General features: G+C 41.0%; 1 protein-coding gene across 1 annotated transcript; it reads right to left on the bottom strand.

Moving 5' to 3' along the window:
- Positions 1 to 10,342: 10,342 nt before the first annotated feature.
- LOC133831049 (uncharacterized) lies at positions 10,343 to 10,954 on the bottom strand. Its single transcript, XM_062261218.1, has one exon. It carries the CDS (start codon positions 10,952 to 10,954, stop codon positions 10,343 to 10,345), a length of 612 nt encoding a protein of 203 aa, XP_062117202.1.
- Positions 10,955 to 22,785: the final 11,831 nt, after the last annotated feature.

The following is a 22,785-nucleotide window of genomic DNA, read 5'->3' as shown; positions in this document are numbered from 1 at the left end:
CAGTGTACAGGATTTACAATGACTTGTCAGTCTACGATATGATCTACAACACATTATAGTGTTATGTTCTTTCCAGAACATTAGCAAAGTAGATAAGATCGGATGTATTTGTTACATCGGACAGGACCGATATTGACAGTTGATAGGATAAGAAAACATAGCATTATTATCTATTCTAGTCATTTCATATAGTTGACCATAGGTCAATTCCATCTCAATTCCGAGTGGTTAGTATTCTAACCGATTGTATTATTTGAGTTCTTTAACTTGTTCGTTACCAGCTTACCCTACGGACTAGCACATACTTACATCTTGGGAACTCGGTAGTATAATTGAGTGGGAGTGTCAATCATAGATATGAACATGTGAAATAATGGTTTCCTTTTAGTTTGGTTGAAGGTGTTAAATGATAGAGATCTCATTTCAGTAATAAATATTAGTTTACTGAAATATCATTTACAAGGAACTAAGTGTTTTAAGGATAAAATACAATGAAGGGTAAATCAGTATTTTAGTTCTATCTCATTGTAGACTGTCTATAGAGGATTGAGTGACAATTATGGTTGTAACAATGGATAATTAATAGCGTATCTATATTTGTTATATAGCGTTCTATGAATTCAAGAGTACAATTCAAAGTCTTTAGTGGAGTCACGAGGAATTAATAAGTTAGTAAATTTATTTGTTAGATTTATGATAACTTATTGGAGCTTGATTTCATAGGCCCATGGTCCCCACTGTACCTTGGATAAAATCAACTAGATAGTCTCAATTAATTGATTTAATTATCAATTAGAATTATCAAAGTTGACCAGGTCAATTTTGGATAGTTTCACAGAGTTATGTAATTTTGAGAAGAAAAGAGAAATTAGGGAAAATTTATTAATTAAGATAAATTGGTATGAAGGTTAAATCAAGGTTCAAATTATAAATAATTAATTTGATAAAGGATTTAATTAATTAAATCAATAGAGAATAATACACGCCTTGATTTTAAGCCCAATGGGCTTACAATCAAATGGGAAATGTCACGGGCCTAAAGCTCGTGATAATTTCGACCTAGGGCTGTTAATTGGATATTATTTTATTGATTTTTTCATTAAATAAATGACCTAATTGAGTCTATAAAAGGAATGCTAAGATAGTGTTGAACACATAAGTTCAGATTTGTGAAATACAAGTTTCTGATAGGTCTTAGATTCTCACTAAACATAAGTCCTTTTCTAAACCTTATTGTTCTTTTCTTTTCTTCTCTCTGTATCTATCTCATGTGTTGAGAATTTCCCACCCTAGTCTAGGTGATTCCAAGGATACTTTGGAAGGCTGTGAAGAAAATTGAAGATCGGTTCAGTTTCTTGGTAATACTCTGCGACAGAAAGGATACAAGGGTTAGAATAACTGAATGAATGTCTCTATTATTCTGTTGCGTATAATGTAAGTATTCTTATCATTATTTCTCTTTGAATTCAATTTTAAAAATATGTTCTAGGTTATCTCATATTAATTTGTAGGAGGAAGAAGAAGGTTTTGAAAAAAAAAATCTTGGTTTGTGTTCTTGTTCCTCTTTGTGATTTGATTCTCTACCCCTTTTGTTTTTGTCTTTTCTAGATGCTAAGGCTTTTGTATTCTTGGATAGTTGTTGTTTTCTGTCTTGTGTGGGTTCGAAAAATCTAGGGTGCCCAAGGTCATTGTGCTTTTGTGTTCTTGAACACAACCAAGGAAGGTAAAACAAATTTTCCCCAATATCTTGTTGTTTGGGTGATTGTAATTTCTCTTGGGTCATGTTTGGGTTTTGTTTTGTAAATAGGATTTGTAATCTATGGAATCTCAATGTATGGTCATTTTGATGAGGTGTTTATGTTTTCATAGTTTTCTTAATCAATGATTTGTGATCATGATTATTTTGATAAAAAAAAAGATGTATGATTAAGTTTGACAAGGGTTTTGGTTTTGATCTACTAAAATATGATGGTTTTGGTGTTTTATGTTTATGTTCATGTGGGTTCGGCGACATATGTAAAGATTTGATGTTAGGTTTTCTTGTCTCTTTTTATGTTAGTTTTCATCCTCTTTCTGTCTTGTGACAATTTGTGATATTAGAAACATGCTAGGAATTTCATGGGTTGTGGAAAACAATAAGTAATGAAAGAATACTACATGTTTCAGCCTAGTGTTGCTTAATTTTAATACACGCAAGTGCACGTATCATACAAGTAGTACTCACACAGGTGAGGTCGAACCCAAGGGAATTGCAGCCAAGTACTAACCAAATTGGATTTATATTTCTATTTGGCGACAATAAAAATTGGTTTTTAAATTAAATTGCAGAAAACACAACAAGCAAAATCAACAAATAAGAAATCCAGGGTTTAACAATGGATGTGAAGATAGGGATATGATTTCAATTGCTTCGATTACCCAATTGTTAACACTAGTTAACTATTCTTCTTCTTTCAATTAGATGACAGATTATAAAATCACCTAAACTCTTTTCAGATCATTTAGGTTCTAAATTGCATTGTCAACTATTGCATTTCTGAGATAGCACAACAAACAATTCGCATTAAGTAATAATCTACAAGTCACATAAGCTATGCGAATACTTTTGTTTCGCATCAAAACCTATGTTCATTCATTTAGAGCATTCCTAATATTCACTTTTCAGATTTCACATTAGGATCATGAATCATGCTTAAGGTGATCAATCTCAAGCATACATTAAGCACAAAAATGAACAAATCTCATAAACAAGCAAGAAGAAATAATCAAATAGCATTAACCATGGGATGATCTCAGTCAATATCCATCAAATCCCTAATAGGAGTTTATCTCATAATCTCAATATTCATATCCATAATCAAACTGAACATAAACAATAACATAGGAAATCAAAGAAAAAGAGAATGAAACTAGATGGGGAATTGTCACAGATCGCCCACGCTTGCTCCAAGGTTCGTCTTCTCTTGTTTTTCCCCTCTTTTTGTCTGTCTCTCCTGTCAAAATCGCGATCCCCTTTTTCAGAATGAAGACCTCATTCTATATCCTTCCAATAATGACGAAATTGCCCTTAAAAATTCTGAAGTGTACGGACGATAGCGCTGCGGCGCCAATAACTGCGCCGCGGCCCTACTTGGAAAATGCCAAGATCTCGAGTTTCTAGAAAGGGGCTCGCCGCGGCTCTAATACGCAAGAGCGCCGCGGCCCTAATTAAGATTTTCAGCAAAAGCTTGATTTCTCCACAATTCACTCCAAAAGCCCAAAACATAAGCTAAACCTAAAATCAAGCAAAAGCAAGCATAATTCCGCTCCAAAAACACAAGAACCATTAAAAAGACACTGATAAAGACACTTAAAAAGATAGGCTAAAATTAGCCTAACAAACTCCCCCAAACTTTATTCTTACTCGTCCTCGAGTAAGGGAACGACACATTAAACTAAAACAAATAAACATGACAAGTTAAGCCTCCAGTCTTATTTAAACCACGCCGTCATCACTCACAAAACTTCAACTGTTGATCAACCAGAATTTCAATTCAAAAACTCCAACAATTAATCTGAATGCCTCAATTGGAAATTAGATTATACCTTGCAAATAACAAATGAATAACTAGATAACACCATACATGCCTCACTCATTCCAACGATCCACTAGCCAAAATTCAATATGATTGCACACTTACCTTTCTCCACTAATGTCAACAACACATGTTATGGAATCAAAAGGACTTCAAAGGTTCATAACGTTTTGGCTTAGGTGAAGGTGGATAAAAAAGACATTTAGGCTTCATTATACCATAAGCACATCAAAAACCAATCAAACAACCCACCTTGCATTCAGTTACCATCCCCTTTTTCACCCACTTCTTATTGATTGAGGACTCATACTCAATGCTCCAACATCACTTTATTTAATTATTCATCACTCAAATAATTTTTTTTTATTTAACATGAATAAGGAATCAAAATTTAGTGATGTTGCAAGCACTTTTACATTTCACACTTATCTCAATCAGAAGATTACATCATTCATCCACTTACACCAATGACCCTTTATTTTTTTATTTTTTTTACCCAATTACAATTCGTTCCCCCAAACTTATTTCTAAGCTTATGGCATAATTCACAGGGTAGGGAAAAATAATAATTGGTACATTTTTGGCTTAATGAAGTGGTTATACAATCAATCAAACAAGTTAAGGCACAAATAGGCGAACTATGGATAATAATGATAAGGGTAAGCTTGAAAGGCCCAAACGTTCCAAAAGATTGACTAAATCATATTCCAAAACATATGTCATCAAGGATTTTGTCTCAAAAGGCTAGCAATGCAAGTTCTATCTTTTTCATCAATTCATACCTCAACCCAAGTAACACATGTATAGCATAATCCACTTATTCACATTTGCAACATATACTAAAATTTCCAAAAGGCATCAGAATTAATCCAAAGAGTGATCAAATCAAGCACACAGTTAGACACAGTTTCCGTTTGACAAGCGACAACAACGACATTTATACGTATCATTGGCTTAACTTTTGACACACACAAAAAAAAAACAACAAAATTAAACAACAAAATTTTAACTAAGCTAAACTAAAACAGAAAAGTAAGCCCCTCCCTCAAACTTTTATTTCACATTGTCCCCAATGTGAACATGACAATCAAAAAGAGAGAAACTTACCTGACAACCCCTCAATATGGGTTGGGTGGTGGTGGTTGATCATAAGGAGTGAAACGCGGCGGTAGTGCAAAGTAATTTTCATCTTCTTCATCCAAAGACCACCGAGATACCAAACTATTCAGCTGCTAAATATGGTTTGCATCGTAAGCACTCTGCTGCCCCATATAAGTCTGCGTATGCATGTTTTGCTGAATAAGGTAATTCAACTGAGCATGAGTGTACTGCATAGCAGGATCCATGTGACCACCCAAAAGTTCGGGCTCATCCTCACCATCATCGGTCCTTTGTCGGCGGCGACCTCTTCCTCTTTGAACTTGTGGGGCATCATAGGGATGCGGTGGAATGAGGGGATTCACCATGGCCACTCCGACTGGCTTTTGCGGAGGCACCTTCATGTCAGTTAAGTATTGAGGTGCGCCATATGCCACACAAAGTTCAGTAATGAAAGTGCCATGTCCTAACCCACCAGTAGTGGTGCCCTGAATTATATGATTTATACTTTCCCGAACATACCTCCCAATGTTTAGGTTGTACCCATTTAGAATAGCATATGTCACTTTGAGCCGGTCAATAGGGATGTCAGACAAATGATTGTTGGGAATCAGTCGGGCACTCACAAAATAGCACCAAGCACGAGCCACTTGGTTAAGTTCACAGCGATACATACAGTTTGGCTCACCATCCTTCAAATGAATTCTTGCGCCAGGAAAACCCAATGTTTCAGCAAGGTCAACAAAGTCTAGATTATCGGCCCCCAGTACCCGCAGCTCTTCTTCTTCTATGGGAAAGTTAGGTACCTCATACAATTGATTAAATGCTGCAAGAGTGACTGGTATCTTCTTGCCCCGCACCATGACAGCATTATTTTCTTTTTCTGGCCAATTAGCAAGGAACTCGTATGTCATCGTGTGATTAGCCTTGCCATTACAATTAACAAATTGGTCCCACTGCCGCCGAGCAATCTCAGCTCGAATAGGTTCATACAGTGGCTGGTTTTCTAGGGGTTCTGAACTGAATTCCATACCTCTTTCTTCAAGAATAGGTTTTCGTGACAACACCACAAACTGCTCTTGAGCCTCTTTGCTCACAAATCTTGAGGTGTCATAATCCGCCCTTGTGGAGACACGAGGAGGGCGGGATGATGACGCACCTGAAGCATTCACAGTACCCTTCTTTGGCCCCATTGAGTGAAATAACTCCCAAAATACCAACTTGTAAGATCACTAGAAATTTTGGCAGCACCTCCCTTGTTTTTGGTACTTCCCAAAATCAGAAAATTTCTTCACAAACCATAATTCTCCGATCCAATTTTTCAGAATAGCAAAAATAACCAAAATGCACCACTTAATCCATAAATAAACCCAATTAACAATAGATTTCCCAATAACCAAAGGAGTCTCAATAAATTGAAAAGATGAGAGGCAAGATCACTTACATTATTGAGAAACCCATTGATGATCCACCATTGTTATCCAAAGCTTGGAGAAATGGGCAATATTGAGGAAGATGATGGGATTTTCAGATTAGGGTTAAAATGAGTGGGCAAAATGGTATTCTTGAAGAAATTAGGTGAAAAGGGACAAAGAAAATGATGGAGGAAGTGATTTGTATGGAAAGGGATGAAGAAATTATGAAAGATGAGTGAAATATTGGTGGTTATGGAGGTTTTATGGTGATTTGGGCAGAGAAGAGGCGGAGAAGATGAAGAGAGGCGGATGGTGTATTTTTTTTGGGTCTAAAAAAAAAATTGGGGCAAAATTTCGGATTTAAATGGTGGCCCGTGTTAGCGCCGCGGCGCAACCCACTAGCGCCGCGGCGCTAATGCATTTTTCTTTCCCAGGAGCCACGGCGCAGGAATAGGGGGCTGCGGCGCTAATGCGACTCCAATTTTCATCTGCTTTCTGTCCAGCACCTCGCCACGACGCTAATACCCCTAGGCGCCGCGGCTCTACAAGATGCGCTGCGGCCCTAATTAAAATACAGCAAAAAAATTTCAACTTTTCACGGTTTTCTCTTTACACAGAATACAATAAAACTACGAAATAAAAACACTTAAAAATACTAATTGTTCCAAACCAAAGATTAAAATGCAAAACAGAATACAATTTGGGATGCCTCCCAATGGCGCTGTCGTTAACGTCATATAGTCGGACGATGGTTTCCTCTTTACTATGGCGCCAAGAGGATGGCGGACTTGGCTTGATCAAACTGACCACCCAAGTATAGCTTTAATCGCTGACCATTTAATTTAAACTTGCCATTCTTTTCACTTGTTACTTCGACGGAACCATAAGGAAACACTTGTAATATCGTGAAAGGACCAGACCATCTCGATTTCAACTTGCCCGGAAAAAGTTTCAATCTTGAATTAAAGAGTAATACCTGTTGACCTGGTTGAAATTCCTTCCTGACAAGGTTCTGGTCATGCCACTTCTTAGTCCTCTCCTTGTAAATCTTGGCGTTCTCATAGGCTTCGTTTCTAAACTCCTCCAACTCGTTCAATTGCAAAAGCCTCTTCTCACCAGCTGCTACCAAGTCCATGTTCAAGGTCTTCATGGCCCAAAATGCTCTATGCTCAAGTTCCACTGGAAGATGACACGCTTTCCCAAAGACCAGCCTATATGGTGACATACCAATAGGTGTTTTGAAAGCTGTTCTGTATGCCCACAAAGCATCATTGAGCTTCTTAGACCAGTCTTTCCTCGAGCTCTGTACCGTCTTCTCCAATATTAACTTAATTTCCCGGTTGGAAATCTCAGCTTGTCCATTACTCTGCGGGTGATAGGGTAATGCTTTTCTATGTCTAACTCCATATTTCGCAAGTAAAGCTTCAAATTGCTTGTTACAGAAATGACTCCCCTCATCACTGATAATAGCTCTAGGAGTACCAAACCGGGTGAAAATGTACTTTTGGAGAAAAGTAAGAACTGTTTTACCGTCATTAGGATGAGTTACAGCCGCTTCCACCCACTTAGAAACGTAGTCCACAGCTAGCAAAATAAACAGATTGTTGTATGATGACGGAAAAGGGCCCATGAAGTCAATACCCCACACATCAAACAGTTCCACTTCTAAAATACCAGTCAAAGGCATCTCGTTCCTTCTTGAAATATTACCAGTCCTCTGACAACGATCACATGCCTTGACAAACTCATGAGCATCCTTAAAGAGAGTTGGCCAGAAGAACCCACTTTGCAAAACCTTTGCAGCAGTCCTTGTCCCACCAAAGTGACCTCCACACTGCAGACTATGACAATGATTCAGGATAGAGTACATCTCCTCTTCAGGCACACATCTTATAATTATCAGATCGGCACAGTGCTTATAAAGGATTGGCTCTTCCCAATAATAGTGCTTTACCTCATAAAAGAATTTCTTCAATTGTTGTCTTGTCATGTCAGGAGGTGTGATGTTTGCAGCTAAAAAGTTGACATAATCAGCAAACCATGGAACCAACAAACTTTCTTTTAAAGCAAACAACTGCTCATCAGGGAACTCATCATTTATCTGGACTTCCTTCGTATTCTGACCCTCTTCTGACTCCAATCTTGACAAATGATCTGCTACTAGGTTCTCGGTGCCCTTCTTATCTCTGATTTCTAACTCAAACTCTTGGAGGAGAAGGACCCATCGGATTAGTCTTGGCTTGGCATCCTTCTTGGTCATAAGGTATTTGATCGTCGAATGGTCTGTGTACACAATAACCTTATTCCCGATTAAATATGGCCTAAACTTATCACAAGCGAATACTATGGCCAACATCTCCTTTTCAGTAGTAGCATAATTCAACTGAGCATCATTCAAGGTCCTACTAGCATAGTAGATGGTGCGAAAAACCTTGTCAACTCGTTGACCCAACACATCCCCGACAGCATAATCACTTGCATCACACATCAACTCGAATGGAAGCTCCCAATTCAGTGCAATGACTATAGGTGCCGAAATCAATTTTTCCTTAAGAGTTTGAAAAGCCTCCATACACTCCCTTCCAAACTCAAAGGGCACTCCATTAACAAGCAAATTAGACAATGGCTTGGAGATCTTCGAGAAATCCTTTATAAACCGTCTGTAGAAACCGGCATGACCCAAAAAACTACGAACCCCTTTTATCGAAACTGGAGGGGGAAAATTCTCAATAGTAGACACCTTGGCTTTGTCTACCTCAATGCCTTCCTGTGAGATCTTGTGTCCCAAAACAATCCCCTCTCTAACCATGAAATGGCACTTCTCCCAATTAAGCACCAAATTGGATTCTTCACATCGAATTAGTACCAGCTCCAAGTTCCTCAAACAATGGTCAAACGACGAGCCAAACACTGAGAAATCGTCCATGAAAATTTCTATACAGTTCTCAACCAAGTCAGAGAAAATAGCCATCATACATCGTTGGAAAGTTGCTGGTGCGTTACATAGCCCAAATGGCATTCGTCGGAAAGCGAATGTGCCATAAGGACATGTAAATGTCGTTTTCTCTTGGTCCTCTGGTGCAATGACTATTTGATGATACCCGGAGTAACCATCCAAAAAGCAATAATACTCCTTTCCTGCCAGTCTGTCTAACATCTGATCAATGAATGGAAGGGGAAAATGGTCTTTCCTTGTTGCCATGTTGAGCTTGCGGTAGTCAATGCATATTCTCCAACCAGTAACAGTTCTTGTTGGAATTAACTCGTTCTTCTCATTCTTCACTACCGTCATCCCCCCTTTTTTAGGTACTACCTGAACCGGACTCACCCACTCACTATCAGAAATTGGGTAAGCTACCCCTGCATCTAACCACTTCACCACTTCCTTTCTCACAATTTCTTTCATTGGCTGATTGAGTCTTCTTTGGGCATCTATGGTTGGTTTGACTCCGTCCTCCATTAAAATCCGGTGCATAACAGTAGAGGGGCTGATCCCCTTGATGTCTGCCAAAGTCCACCCAATGGCCTTCATGTGCTCTCTCAGAATTCTCAACAATTTTTCAGTCTCCACATCAGAAAGTAAAGCTGAAACTATAACCGGAAGTGTCTTGTTTTCACCCAAAAACTCATACCTCATATGGTTAGGAAGTACCTTCAGTTCTAACTCTAGGGGTTTCTCAACTGAAGGCAATGACCTTTCTGGTACTGCCCCAAGCTCTTCAAAGTATTTCCTCTTCAATGGCCCATAAGAATTAAGCCATTTTGCGTACTCCATAGCTTCCTTTCCATCTTGATCACTAACCTCATCTTCAACCAAACTTAACTCAAGAGGATCATTTATCAGTTTTATCTCTTCCACTAAATTACCCATTACATCCACCGAAAAGCAATTGTCACTAGCTTCTGGATAAGTCATGGCCTTGAGCACATTGAACACAACTTCTTCTCCTTGCACTCTCAACTTCAACTCACCCTTTTGAACATCTATGAGTACTTGGCCTGTTGCCAAGAAGGGTCTCCCAAGGATAATGGGCACATTGCTATCCTCTTCCATGTCAAGAACTATGAAATCGGCCGGAAAAATAAACTTGTCTACTTTGACCAGGACATCTTCAATTACCCCTCTTGGATGTGCCAACGAACGATCAGCTAGTTGCAAAGTTACAGTTGTGGATTTGGCTTCACCAAGTTGCAATCTCTTGAAAACTGACAATGGCATCAGGTTGATACTGGCTCCCGAATCACAAAGAGCATTTATTCCTCAATTCTCCCAATAGCGCACGGTATTGTGAAACTCCCAGGATCTCTGAGTTTAGGGGGGAGCTTCTTTTGCAGTATAGCACTACACTCTTCCGTCAATGCCACAGTTTCAAAGTCCTCCATCTTCCTTTTCTTGGACAAGATGTCCTTCATGAACTTGACATAGCTCGGCATTTGCTCTAAGGCCTCCGCAAATGGAATGTTGATGTGCAGTTTCTTGAATACTTCCAGGAATTTAGTAAACTGCTTGTCCATGTTGTTCTTACGGAGCCTTTGAGGGTAGGGAATCTTTATGTGATGCTCAATACTGATTGGTGGTGAAGCTTCTTTTGCTAGTATGCCTTTAGTAGCCTTTTTCTCACTGTGCTTCTTTTCCTCTTGTGTCGGTGCCTGTGCCTGTTGATCCTGACCCGCTTCTTCAACTGGCTGCTTCTCACTTGGTCCCTCATAATTCTTCCCACTTCTTAACGTGATTGCCTTGCAATTCTCTTTTGGATTCACTTCAGTGGTACTAGGCAAGTTACCTTGGGCATGATTAGCCATGAGACTAGCCAATTGTCCCATTTGGGTCTCCAAATTTCTAATAGAAGAATGAGTTTCAGCCATGGATTGGTTTAACACATCTGACTGAGCATTAGAATTTCCACCAGAATTTTGTTGTTGCTAATGATGAGTGGGCGGTTGGGGTTGTTGCTGCTGCCTAAATCTTGGCTAAAAGAACCCCTGTGGCAGTTGTTGGAATGACTGTTGTTGGTTTGAAGATTGGCCTTGCTGATCATTCTTCCAAGAAAAGTTGGGATGATTCCTCCACCCTTGATTAAAGGAATTGGAGTAAGGGTTATTGTTGCTCTGTTTAGGAAAATTCCCAATAGCCTGAGCTTGCTCCATAGGCATGTTGTTTACATCAGCATACTGACACTATTCATAGGCATGAGGGCCCCCACATATTTCACACAAAGCCTGGGTGTAATGACCCACTAATCTAGACTATTTGGACCATTAACGAAACTATATATAAAACTTACATTTTTGCGGAAATACCATAATTTTACTGAGTAACTTGTAAAAATAAGAGTTTCTTACAAAATAGAATACTAAGAAGGATATGGGATCCCATTGTCTTTAAAAACAAAAGATGATTTAAAATAAAAAGACATTACATAAGAAATGCGGAAAATACATGTAAAACCAAAAAAAAAGTAAAACGAGACTACATCCTCGAATCGAATAACGCTCGGCCCCTTTACTCCATTCACCATCGATACACATCCTCTAAGCGTCACAAATCTTACCACCTCTAAAGCTATTTTCCTGCACATAAAACAAAAAGGAATGAGCCTAATGCCCAGCAAGGAAAATCTAACACATAGTCATAAACATAATTTCATAAGAAACATAATGACTTAACATATAACATACACTTATTATAATGGCCATTATTACTTGGGGTCCCATAGACTAAACAAGCATATGCCCATGGTATTAGTGGGGTCCTACTAGCTAAGTAGGTCATATGCCCATAACCCATTTGGGGTCTTGTTAGTCATATGGGTCATATGCCCAAGCCTACAAGCATACATGCATACATATCATAACACATTTAACAACATAAAACATAAGATAACATAAGCATATAACATATTGATTCTAGCCTATTTTCCTTACCAAAGTTACCAGGATATGTGGACTGAGTTGGGACTTTTGGAACACTCCTAATAACCATAAGGAACAAGAGTGATTTGAAAGAAGAAAAGAGATGAAAAGGAAAATGGGAAGACTAAACCATTTGAGAATCATGCTTACCGAAACTTATGTGCTCAAGAACTTAGATTCCCTAACCAAAATGAAGATTAAGGTTAGAGATTGAGTAGAAGACTATGAGAAAGAAAATAACATAATACAGAAATGAACTAGAGTTTTGGTTACCTCAAAGACTTGAAAGACCAATCTACACCTCAACCGAAATACTATAGAACCTCACTTCCCAAAGTGTTTGATAAGCTTATGATGTTTAAGCTTATGATTTTCCCAAACCAGGTGTTTACACTCTCACACTCACTTAACACTAGCAGCTTCTGAACTTAGAACAAAAGGTGAATAATGGCTGGGTACTAGGTCCTATTTATAGAGTTTGGAGATGAAAGGATCTTGATTTTACTTGAATAAAAATAATAGCTTTTTAGGTGAAAAATATTTGAATAATCGTTCAGCAGAGGCTGAAGACTCGCTCAAAAGATGCTGGACTTATGAAGGAGTTTGAATGGCTGAAAGGAAAAGAATTCAAAAACGTTTGAACATATGCTGAAGGAGGCGATATATCGCCCCCTGTAGGCGATATATCGCCTGGGCTAGTATGCCCGAGGCGACCGTGCATCGTCTCGTGTTTTCCGTATCTACGTGCTGCGATATATCGGCACACGCTGAATAATTAAACACGAAATTACACATTTTTAGCTAAGTTTGAATGGAGTAAACAGCCTTGACTATGCCCTCAACGTATTCAAAGCTGCTGACTGACCCTATAACATTCAAACTTTACTCCTTATTAAATTTAATCCTAAAAAATACTTAATCCTTAATCACCATTCATAACATGTGCTTAAAATCCTATTGGTTGATGTCTAAACCTTATAATATAATAAATATAATCCTTAATATCAGTCACATTAATCCAACCTTAGGTTATACTTAATATTCTTAAACTATAGATTAAACTTAGAAAATCTATAAGTACTGCTATGAGTGTCCAAATAATTCCCGGTCTGAACCAAAAATTCACAGTAACAAAGATAATACTACATACTATAATACTACTAAACAATTAGCTAAGTAAGGTTCTTGGACTCTACAATTCTCCCCTACTAAAAAGAATTTTGTCCTCGAAATTTACTTACCAAATAATTCCGGATACCGGCCTTGCATGTCCTCCTCCAACTCCCACGTTGCCTCGCATTCAGAACTATTGCTCCATAGGACTTTGACTATAGGAAAGCTCTTGGACCGTAACTGCTTCATCCCTCTATCTAGTATGCTAATCGGTCGTTCCTCGTAACTCAAGTCTTTCTGGAGTGCTATCGTATCGTACTTGAGGACGTGAGATGGGTCTGACACATATTTGCGTAGCATCGAAATGTGGAAGACATTGTGACTATCGGCTAGTGCTGGCGGTAGGGCTAATCTATACGCAACTGGTCCCACTTTATCCAATATCTCAAAAGGACCTAAGAATCGGGGACTAAGCTTGCCTTTCTTCCCGAACCGCTTGACACCTTTCATAGGAGATATCTTCAGGAAGACTTGATCTCCAACTTGGAACTCCACATCGCGTCGCTTGGTATCCGCATAGCTTTTCTGTCGGCTTTGAGCAGCAAGCATACGCTGTCTAATAAGCGTTACTGCTTCTTGTGCTTGTCTAACAGCTTCGGGCCCTAGAAGCTGTCTTTCTCCTACCTCGTCCCAGTGCAACGGTGATCGACACCTTCTTCCATATAGCAACTCATAAGGTGCCATCCCGATCATCGACTGGTAGCTGTTGTTGTACGAGAACTCGATCAGTGGTAAGTACTTGTTCCATGATCCTCCAAAATCAAGTACACATGCGCGTAGCATATCCTCTAAAATATGAATCGCACGCTCGGACTGCCCATCTGTCTGAGGATGGAAAGCTGTACTAAGACTTAACTTAGTACCCATGGCTTGCTGTAAGCTTCTCCAAAATCTTGACGTAAACACCGATCCTCTATCTGACACTATCGTCTTGGGGATTCCATGCAATCGTACAATCTCTTGGATGTAGATATCTGCATATTGGTCTGCCGTATATGAAGTCTTAACAGGCAAGAAATGAGCCGACTTGGTTAGTCTATCTATTACTATCCAAGCAGAATCATGCTGCTTATTCGTCTTTGGCAGACCCATCACGAAGTCCATGGCTATATCGTCCCACTTCCATTCCGGTATGCTAAGCGGTTGTAATAATCCTGCAGGCCGCTGATGCTCCGCCTTCACTTGCTGGCATATAAGACACTTAGATACATACTCCGCTATCTCCTTCTTCATCCCTGGCCACCAATAGACTGCCTTGATGTCATGAGTCATCTTGGTAGGCCCTGGATGAACTGAGTACGGAGTATTGTGCGCTTCTTCTAGGATCGTCTTCTTAATACTTTGATCGTCTGGCACGCATACCCGATCCTTATATCTCAATAAACCTTGACTGGATATTGAGAAATCTGTAGTCTTGCTTTCTCTGACTGCATCCGTGTGTGCTGCTAGCGATTCGTCACGTTTCTGACAATTCTGTATGTCCTTTAGCAGATTCGATTGGATAGACAAGTTCGCCAGCTTGCCTATAACCACTTCTATTCTGGCACTGATAAGCTCCTGCTATAGCGGCTTTTCAATTCCGGATAAGGCTGCTAAATTCCCATAGCTTTTCTGGCTGAGCGCATCGGCAACTACATTTTCCTTTCCCGGGTGGTATAGGATTTCGCAGTCGTAATCCTTTACTAACTCTAACCACCTGCGCTGCCTCATGTTGAGCTCCTTCTGCGTAAAGAAGTATTTTAAACTTTTGTGGTCCGTGTAAATCTCGCACCGTTCTCCGTAAAGATAATGGTGCCAGATTTTTAACGCAAAGACCACCGCTGCCAACTCCATATCGTGAGTTGGATAGCGTTGCTCATACTCCTTTAATTGACGTGAGACATAGGCTATTACTTTGTCGTTTTGCATCAGCACGCATCCCAATCCTAGCTTTGATGCATCACAGTAGACAACGAACTTGTCGTTGGGTGTTGGGACACTAAGTACTGGTGTTGAGCAAAGCTTATCCTTAAGCAACTGGAAGCTTTCCTCACACTTATCATTCCAGCTAAACTTTTGTTGCTTCCGGGTCAGGTTGGTGAGTGGAGTGGCTATCTTAGAAAAGCCCTCTACAAACTTTCTATAATAACCCGCTAGCCCTAAGAAGCTTCTTACTTCTGACGCGTTCTTTGGTCTAGGTCAATCCTTCACGGCCTCTACCTTCGATGGATCTACTGCAACTCCGTCTTTTGATATGATGTGCCCGAGGAACGCCACTTGTGAGAGCCAAAACTCGCATTTCTTGAACTTTGCGTAGAGTTGGTGCTCCTTCAATCGTGTCAAAATCATCCTCAAGTGTTCCTCGTGCTCCACTTCATCCTTGGAGTAAACTAAAATGTCGTCGATGAACACAACGACGAATTTATCCAAGTAGTCCTTGAAGACCCTATTCATTAGATCCATAAACACGGCTGGTGCGTTAGTAAGACCAAAAGACATAACCAAGAACTCGTAGTGTCCATAACGAGTCCTAAAGGCTGTCTTAGGAATATCTTCTCCCTTTACCTTGAGCTGATGATACCCGGACCGTAAATCGATCTTAGAAAATACAGTCGCGCCTCGGAGTTGATCAAACAAATCATCAATCCGAGGTAGCGGGTATTTGTTCTTAATTGTTACTTTATTCAGCTCACAGTAGTCTATGCACATGCGCATACTTCCGTCCTTCTTCTTCACGAATAGTACCGGAGCTCCCCATGGTGAATGGCTTGGCCTAATGAAACCCAAGTCTAGGAGTTCTTGTAGCTGCGTCTTTAACTCCTTGAGTTCCGTAAGTGCCATCTGTTGATGGTGAAATCTCGTCAACGATATAAGGTCAGAAAACTAAGACTATATTGCCAAATGTATCTCAGAAGAAGATGGAGAAAACTTGAAAGAGTAAATGTGTAGAACTGCAATGGAGTCGAAACTGTATATTATTTAACAGCCTTAGCATACAATCAATTTTCCAACCCCTTTTCTAGAGGGGTGATGACCTATTTATACTGGAGCTCTAATGGCTCCCCATACATTGTGGTCCCAGGGGACAAAATTATACAGAGGTACATTGTCAGGGTAGTGGCACAGGTCGTGGTGGAGCAGAAGGTTATGGTGTCGGCCTGGTACATAATCAGAGGTATGCATGTAGTGCTTCCTCTCTCTGTACAAATCCGTACCTCCACTACTTGTAGGACACAGATGTCAGAGTCATGCCTTTGCCCTTTTTCAGGGTTGTACATCCCGTGCTTGTACATTTATCTCATCCCTAGGGTAGCCTCGCATGCGGGGGAAGGGTAGCCTCGGATAGTGGGACCCTTGTGGCCTTGGCAGGCGCATGCGGGGGAAGGGTAGCCTCGCATGCGGGGGAAGGGCAGCCTCGCATAGTGAGACCCTTGTGGCCTTGGCAGGCGCATGCGGGGGAAGGGTAGCCTCGCATGCGGGGGAAGGGCAGCCTCGCATAGTGGGACCCTTGTGGCCTTGGCAGGCGCATGCGGGGGAAGGATAGCCTCGCATGCGGGGGAAGGGCAGCCTCGCATAGTGGGACCCTTGTGGCCTTGGTAAGCGCATGCAGGGGAAGGGTAGCCTCGCATGCGGGGGAAGGGCAGCCTCGCATAGTGGGACCCTTGTGGCCTTGGCAGGCGCATGCGGGGGAAGGGTAGCCTCGCATGCGGGGGAAGGGCAGCCTCGCATACTGAGACCCTTGTGGCCTTGGCAGGCGCATGCGGGGGAAGGGTAGCCTCGCATGCGGGGGAAGGGCAGCCTCGCATAGTGAGACCCTTGTGGCCTTGGCAGGCGCATGCGGGGGAAGGGTAGCCTCGCATGTGGGGGAAGGGCAGCCTCGCATAGTGGGACCCTTGTGGCCTTGGCAGGCGCATGCGAGGGAAGGGTAGCCTCGCATGCGGGGGAAGGGCAGCCTCGCATAGTGGGACCCTTGTGGCCTTGGCAGGCGCATGCGGGGGAAGGGTAGCCTCGCATGCGGGGGAAGGGCAGCCTCGCATACTGAGACCCTTGTGGCCTTGGCAAGCGCATGCGGGGGAAGGGCAGCCTCGCATAGTGAGACCCTTGTGGCCTTGGCAGGCGCATGCGGGGGAAGGGTAGCCTCGCATGCGGGGGAAGGGCAGCCTCGCATAGTGAGACCCTTGTGCGTGGTTGGGGGGTGCATGGCGCGAGGCCCTTGATGCGCCTGGCCCCTTGTGACCCGTAGCTTGGCCTCCTAGCCTAGCAAGGCCATACTTCACAGCCCACAAGGTGATGCTTCCCTTGGGATAATCTCCCGGTTTCACAAGACTTACAGGTCTGAGCCTGATAATGTGACTAAGTGCGTATTTTAACCATTTACTGGGGATTTTTTTCTTGGTGGATTTTTGGCATCCACACCATCCGGTATGGTGCCTTAGAGATAGGCTCGGTGCCCGGTACTAATTCTATCGTGAAGTCTATTTCTCTAGTTGGCGGCAATCCTGGCAAGTCATCGGGGAAAACTTCTGGAAAATCTTGTATAATCCGAACATCTCCAACCTTAAGCAGCGTCTCCCTTTCCACGTTCGTTATGCTGGCTAAGAATGCTTGGCATCCTTTCTCCATCATTCTCTGAGCTTTGAGAGATGACACTAACGGGGTGCGCAATCCTGAAGCTTGTCCCATGAAGCATCGTCTCTGGCCGTCAGGAGTCTCGAACATTACCTTCTTGCGTCTGCAGTCGATCGTTGCGCTATGCCGTGCTAGCCAATCCATGCCTAGGATTACGTCAAAGTCCTTGATCACCAGCTCTATCAGGTCTCCTTCTAGTTCTATGTCCTCAATCTTGATCGGTACGCCTCGTACTATTCGTGATGATAGAACTACTTTGCCCGAAGGCAACTCGGTTACAAACCTAGTTCTAAATCTTTCACTAGGTTTGTCTAGTTTTTCTATCATTCCTAACGAAATATACGAATGAGTGGCACCCGAATCAAATAATACATGACATAAGTTATTGAGGATAGAAACCTGACCTGTGACCACCTTGTTGCTAGCATCCACCTCTCCTTGGGTTAAAGCGAAAACCCGAGCAGGAACCATCTTTTCGTCCTTCTTCCTTTCTGGCTTTTGATGAGGAAAATCTCTTTTACGATGCCCTTCTTGACCACAGTTGAAACACTCCTTAGTGTTGGCGCGGCATTCTCCAGGATGCTTCTTCTGACATTTGGCACATGGCGGGAATTCCACGTAGCCCGACCTATTTCTCCCATTATTTGGTTGTGCCCTTTTATTGTTGTCCGATTGCTTCTTGTCAGGAAGCCTTCTCTTCTGTCCGTTACCATTGTTGTTGGACTGACTATTGCTGGACTGATTGTTGTTCCGACTGGCCTGAGGTTGGCTCTGCTGTCTAGGTTCCGGCTTGCTGGCTTCTTCTTTGCTTACATTGGCCTGCAGCCTTTCTACTTCGATTGCCGTCTCAAGAACGTCGGCATATGTAGTGTTTCCCGGATTTGCTAGCTTCACCCCCATCTCGATCTTCGGGTGAAGTCCTCTAACAAACTTGTTCACCCTCAGATAGTCGGTTGGAACCAACTCTGCTGCGAACTTGGCTAAGCGGTCGAACTGACGAGCATATTCCGCCACTGTTAAAGTACCCTGCTTCAGATTGGTGAACTCCTCAACCCTCGTAGCGAGTACAGCCGAGTTGTAGTACTTTTTGTGGAACAGCTCCACAAATCGGGTCCACGTCATGGTGGCAGCATCATGGGATTGCTGGACCAAGTCCCACCATATCCTGGCATCTTTCTTGAGCAAAGATGAGACGCAGGATATGCGGTATGCATTACTTAGGTTCATGTGGGCTAGAATCGGTTCCACGTTCCTTAGCCACTCTTCTGCCTCAAAGGGGTCTGTAGTCCCTTTGAAGTTTGGAGCGTGCTGTTTGCGGAACCTCTCGTACACTGGCTCCAGGTGCTGTACTGGATACGGCGCGTAATTCGTCATAGGCCATCCCCCATACGGACCAACTTGTTGGGGTGCTGGGGCCATTTGCTGTGGCTGCTGTTGTGGCTGCGGCTGAGATTGAGCCTGTTGGCATTGTTGCTGCAGAAGTTCCTCGACTTGCTGTCGCAGTCTGGCAATCTCCGCAGTGTTGTCAGCTGGCTGTGCCAGTGCGTTGCGGCGAGCAGTAGCACGCACTCCCCTTCGGCGAACTGTTGGAACTGCATTGGTCGCTGGAACATCGTTAGCGGCATTTCCGTTGGTGCGTGCAGATCTTCGGAGAGACATCGTAGCAGAGTTCTAACAGTTGAAAGAAACATGTTAGAACTTTTCCTAATAGGCTCTAAGGCAAAAACTTATTCTAAAACAAACATATCTCGGACCTATTTATTATGACTTCTTATGAAAAATTATATAAGTCTTTATTTATTATTAGAGTGGGTTCCTATACTTAGAAAAACAAGTCATCTTTATTTTCTAAGTGTGTTTCTAATCATCCTATATGACTTAATTCTCAGGCTCGAAACTTATCTTTGTTCCAAAGTTAACCATATTGAGGGAGGGCTGGGATCAGTAAAATCGTTCCCACTACTAAGGCCCCCTAACTCTCAATAAGGAAACCAGGTTCATTGATTTGTATCCACCCTCACCAAACTTAGTCATTATTCATTTTATTTAGTATTTATTATGATTGCGAAAATAGAATCAAACTCACACATGATATTCAAATAGCATGTTATTCATTTGGAAAAACAATTTCACTTATTACAATCAAAAGTAAATAAAACAAATAAAAACTACTAATCTAAAAATCGGAATCTTCTACATCTGATCCGTCATCTAGCATATCATCATCTATTTGTTCATAATCATCATTGTCATGAGCATCAAAATGTCCTATAGGAAGGTTGGTGAGAATCCTATTCTTTTGCTCATTGGTGAACTGAAACTCAATTTTGGCGGTGAACCTAACTAAGAGGAAATAGTATCTCATTGCTAAGGGTAGTTCATCCTCATCATTCATGTCTTCCCATATTTCTTCTAGGGCTGCTATTACAGAATGAAAATCTTTAAACAACCTAATTACTAATACATATTGTTCCGTCGATCTTAACATTATTTGCTTAGCCTCTTGAAGGCCACCTATCTCTTGGTGAAACAAAAGCAACCTTCGAGTGGTCCTTTCTAGGGCTCCTACGGTGTTTCTTGGCTCCCTTATTCTTTTTAAGGCCTTAATGGCTCGGATATCTTGGTAGGTTAAAGCTCCGTTCATTCTTAACTGAAACATAAACACTAAAGTTGTTAGCTATACACATAGGCAAAGTAACTTGTAACTTAAACACTTACTTGGCGGTCAGATTCGGAGCTTTGAGCGTGTGTATCGAGGAGAACTTCATGCGAAGGAATCGTTTCTCTGATACCAACTGTAATGACCCACTAATCTAGACTATTTGGACCATTAACGAAACTATACATAAAACTTACATTTTTGCGGAAATACCATAATTTTACTGAGTAACTTGTAAAAATAAGAGTTTCTTACAAAATAGAATACTAAGAAGGATATGGGATCCCATTGTCTTTAAAAACAAAAGATGATTTAAAATAAAAAGACATTACATAAGAAATACGGAAAATACATGTAAAACCAAAAAAAAAGTAAAACGAGACTACATCCTCGAATCGAATAACGCTCGGCCCCTTGACTCCATTCACCATCGATACACATCCTCTAAGCGTCACAAATCTTACCTCCTCTAAAGCTATTTTCCTGCACATAAAACAAAAAGGAATGAGCCTAATGCCCAGCAAGGAAAATCTAACACATAGTCATAAACATAATTTCATAAGAAACATAATGACTTAGCATAATACATATAACATACACTTATTATAATGGCCATTATTACTTGGGGTCCCATAGACTAAACAAGCATATGCCCATGGTATTAGTGGGGTCCTACTAGCTAAGTAGGTCATATGCCCAAAACCCATTTGGGGTCTTGTTAGTCATATGGGTCATATGCCCAAGCCTACAAGCATACATGCATACATATCATAACACATTTAACAACATAAAACATAAGATAACATAAGCATATAACATATTGATTCTAGCCTATTTTCCTTACCAAAGTTACCAGGATATGTGGACTGAGTTGGGGCTTTTGGAACACTCCTAATAACCATAAGGAACAAGAGTGATTTGAAAGAAGAAAAGAGATGAAAAGGAAAATGGGAAGACTAAACCATTTGAGAATCATGCTTACCGAAACTTATGTGCTCAAGAACTTAGATTCCCTAACCAAAATGAAGATTAAGGTTAGAGATTGAGTAGAAGACTATGAGAAAGAAAATAACATAATACAGAAATGAACTAGAGTTTTGGTTACCTCAAAGACTTGAAAGACCAATCTACACCTCAACCGAAATACTATAGAACCTCACTTCCCAAAGTGTTTAATAAGCTTATGATGTTTAAGCTTATGATTTTCCCAAACCAGGTGTTTACACTCTCACACTCACTTAACACTAGCAGCTTCTGAACTTAGAACAAAAGGTGAATAATGGCTGGGTACTAGGTCCTATTTATAGAGTTTGGAGATGAAAGGATCTTGATTTTACTTGAATAAAAATAATAGCTTTTTAGGTGAAAAATATTTGAATAATCGTTCAGCAGAGGCTGAAGACTCGCTCAAAAGATGCTGGACTTATGAAGGAGTTTGAATGGCTGAAAGGAAAAGAATTCAAAAACGTTTGAACATATGCTGAAGGAGGCGATATATCGCCCCCTGTAGGCGATATATCGCCTGGGCTAGTATGCCCGAGGCGACCGTGCATCGTCTCGTGTTTTCCGTATCTACGTGCTGCGATATATCGCCCCCTATAGCAGCGATATATCGGCACACGCTGAATAATTAAACACGAAATTACACATTTTTAGCTAAGTTTGAATGGAGTAAACAGCCTTGACTATGCCCTCAACGTATTCAAAGCTGCTGACTGACCCTATAACATTCAAACTTTACTCCTTATTAAATTTAATCCTAAAAAATACTTAATCCTTAATCACCATTCATAACATGTGCTTAAAATCCTATTGGTTGATGTCTAAACCTTATAATATAATAAATATAATCCTTAATATCAGTCACATTAATCCAACCTTAGGTTATACTTAATATTCTTAAACTATAGATTAAACTTAGAAAATCTATAAGTACTGCTATGAGTGTCCAAATAATTCCCGGTCTGAACCAAAAATCCACAGTAACAAAGATAATACTACATACTATAATACTACTAAACAATTAGCTAAGTAAGGTTCTTGGACTCTACACTGGGCCTGTTGCACTGGAGCTGTTATCACATTGCCTTGCAATTGCTTAGTCAAGGCCTCAACTTGAGCGGTCAATTTTGAAATTGCATCCACTTCATACATACCGGCCACTTTCCTTGAAGAACTTCTTTCACTTGGCCACTGCTGATTATTCATGGCCATTTCTTCTAACAAGTCATATGCCTCATTGGCGCTTTTTCTCATAAACGCACCACCAGCTGCTGCATCAATGAGTGTGCGAGTAGTACCACACAACCCATTATAAAAATTATGTACTAGCATCCATTTCTCT

The sequence above is a fragment of the Humulus lupulus genome, chromosome 1 (genome assembly GCF_963169125.1).
Source record: "Humulus lupulus chromosome 1, drHumLupu1.1, whole genome shotgun sequence".
Classification (NCBI taxonomy): domain Eukaryota; kingdom Viridiplantae; phylum Streptophyta; class Magnoliopsida; order Rosales; family Cannabaceae; genus Humulus; species Humulus lupulus.
The sequence above is the reverse complement of the archived record's forward strand: the minus strand, read 5'-3'. Positions and strand labels throughout refer to the sequence as shown.

What these genes read in the sequence shown, in the direction of transcription:
- LOC133831049 (XM_062261218.1), bottom strand. Translation starts at nt 10,954, where the DNA reads ATGGCTGAAACTCATTCTTCTATTAGAAATTTGGAGACCCAAATGGGA.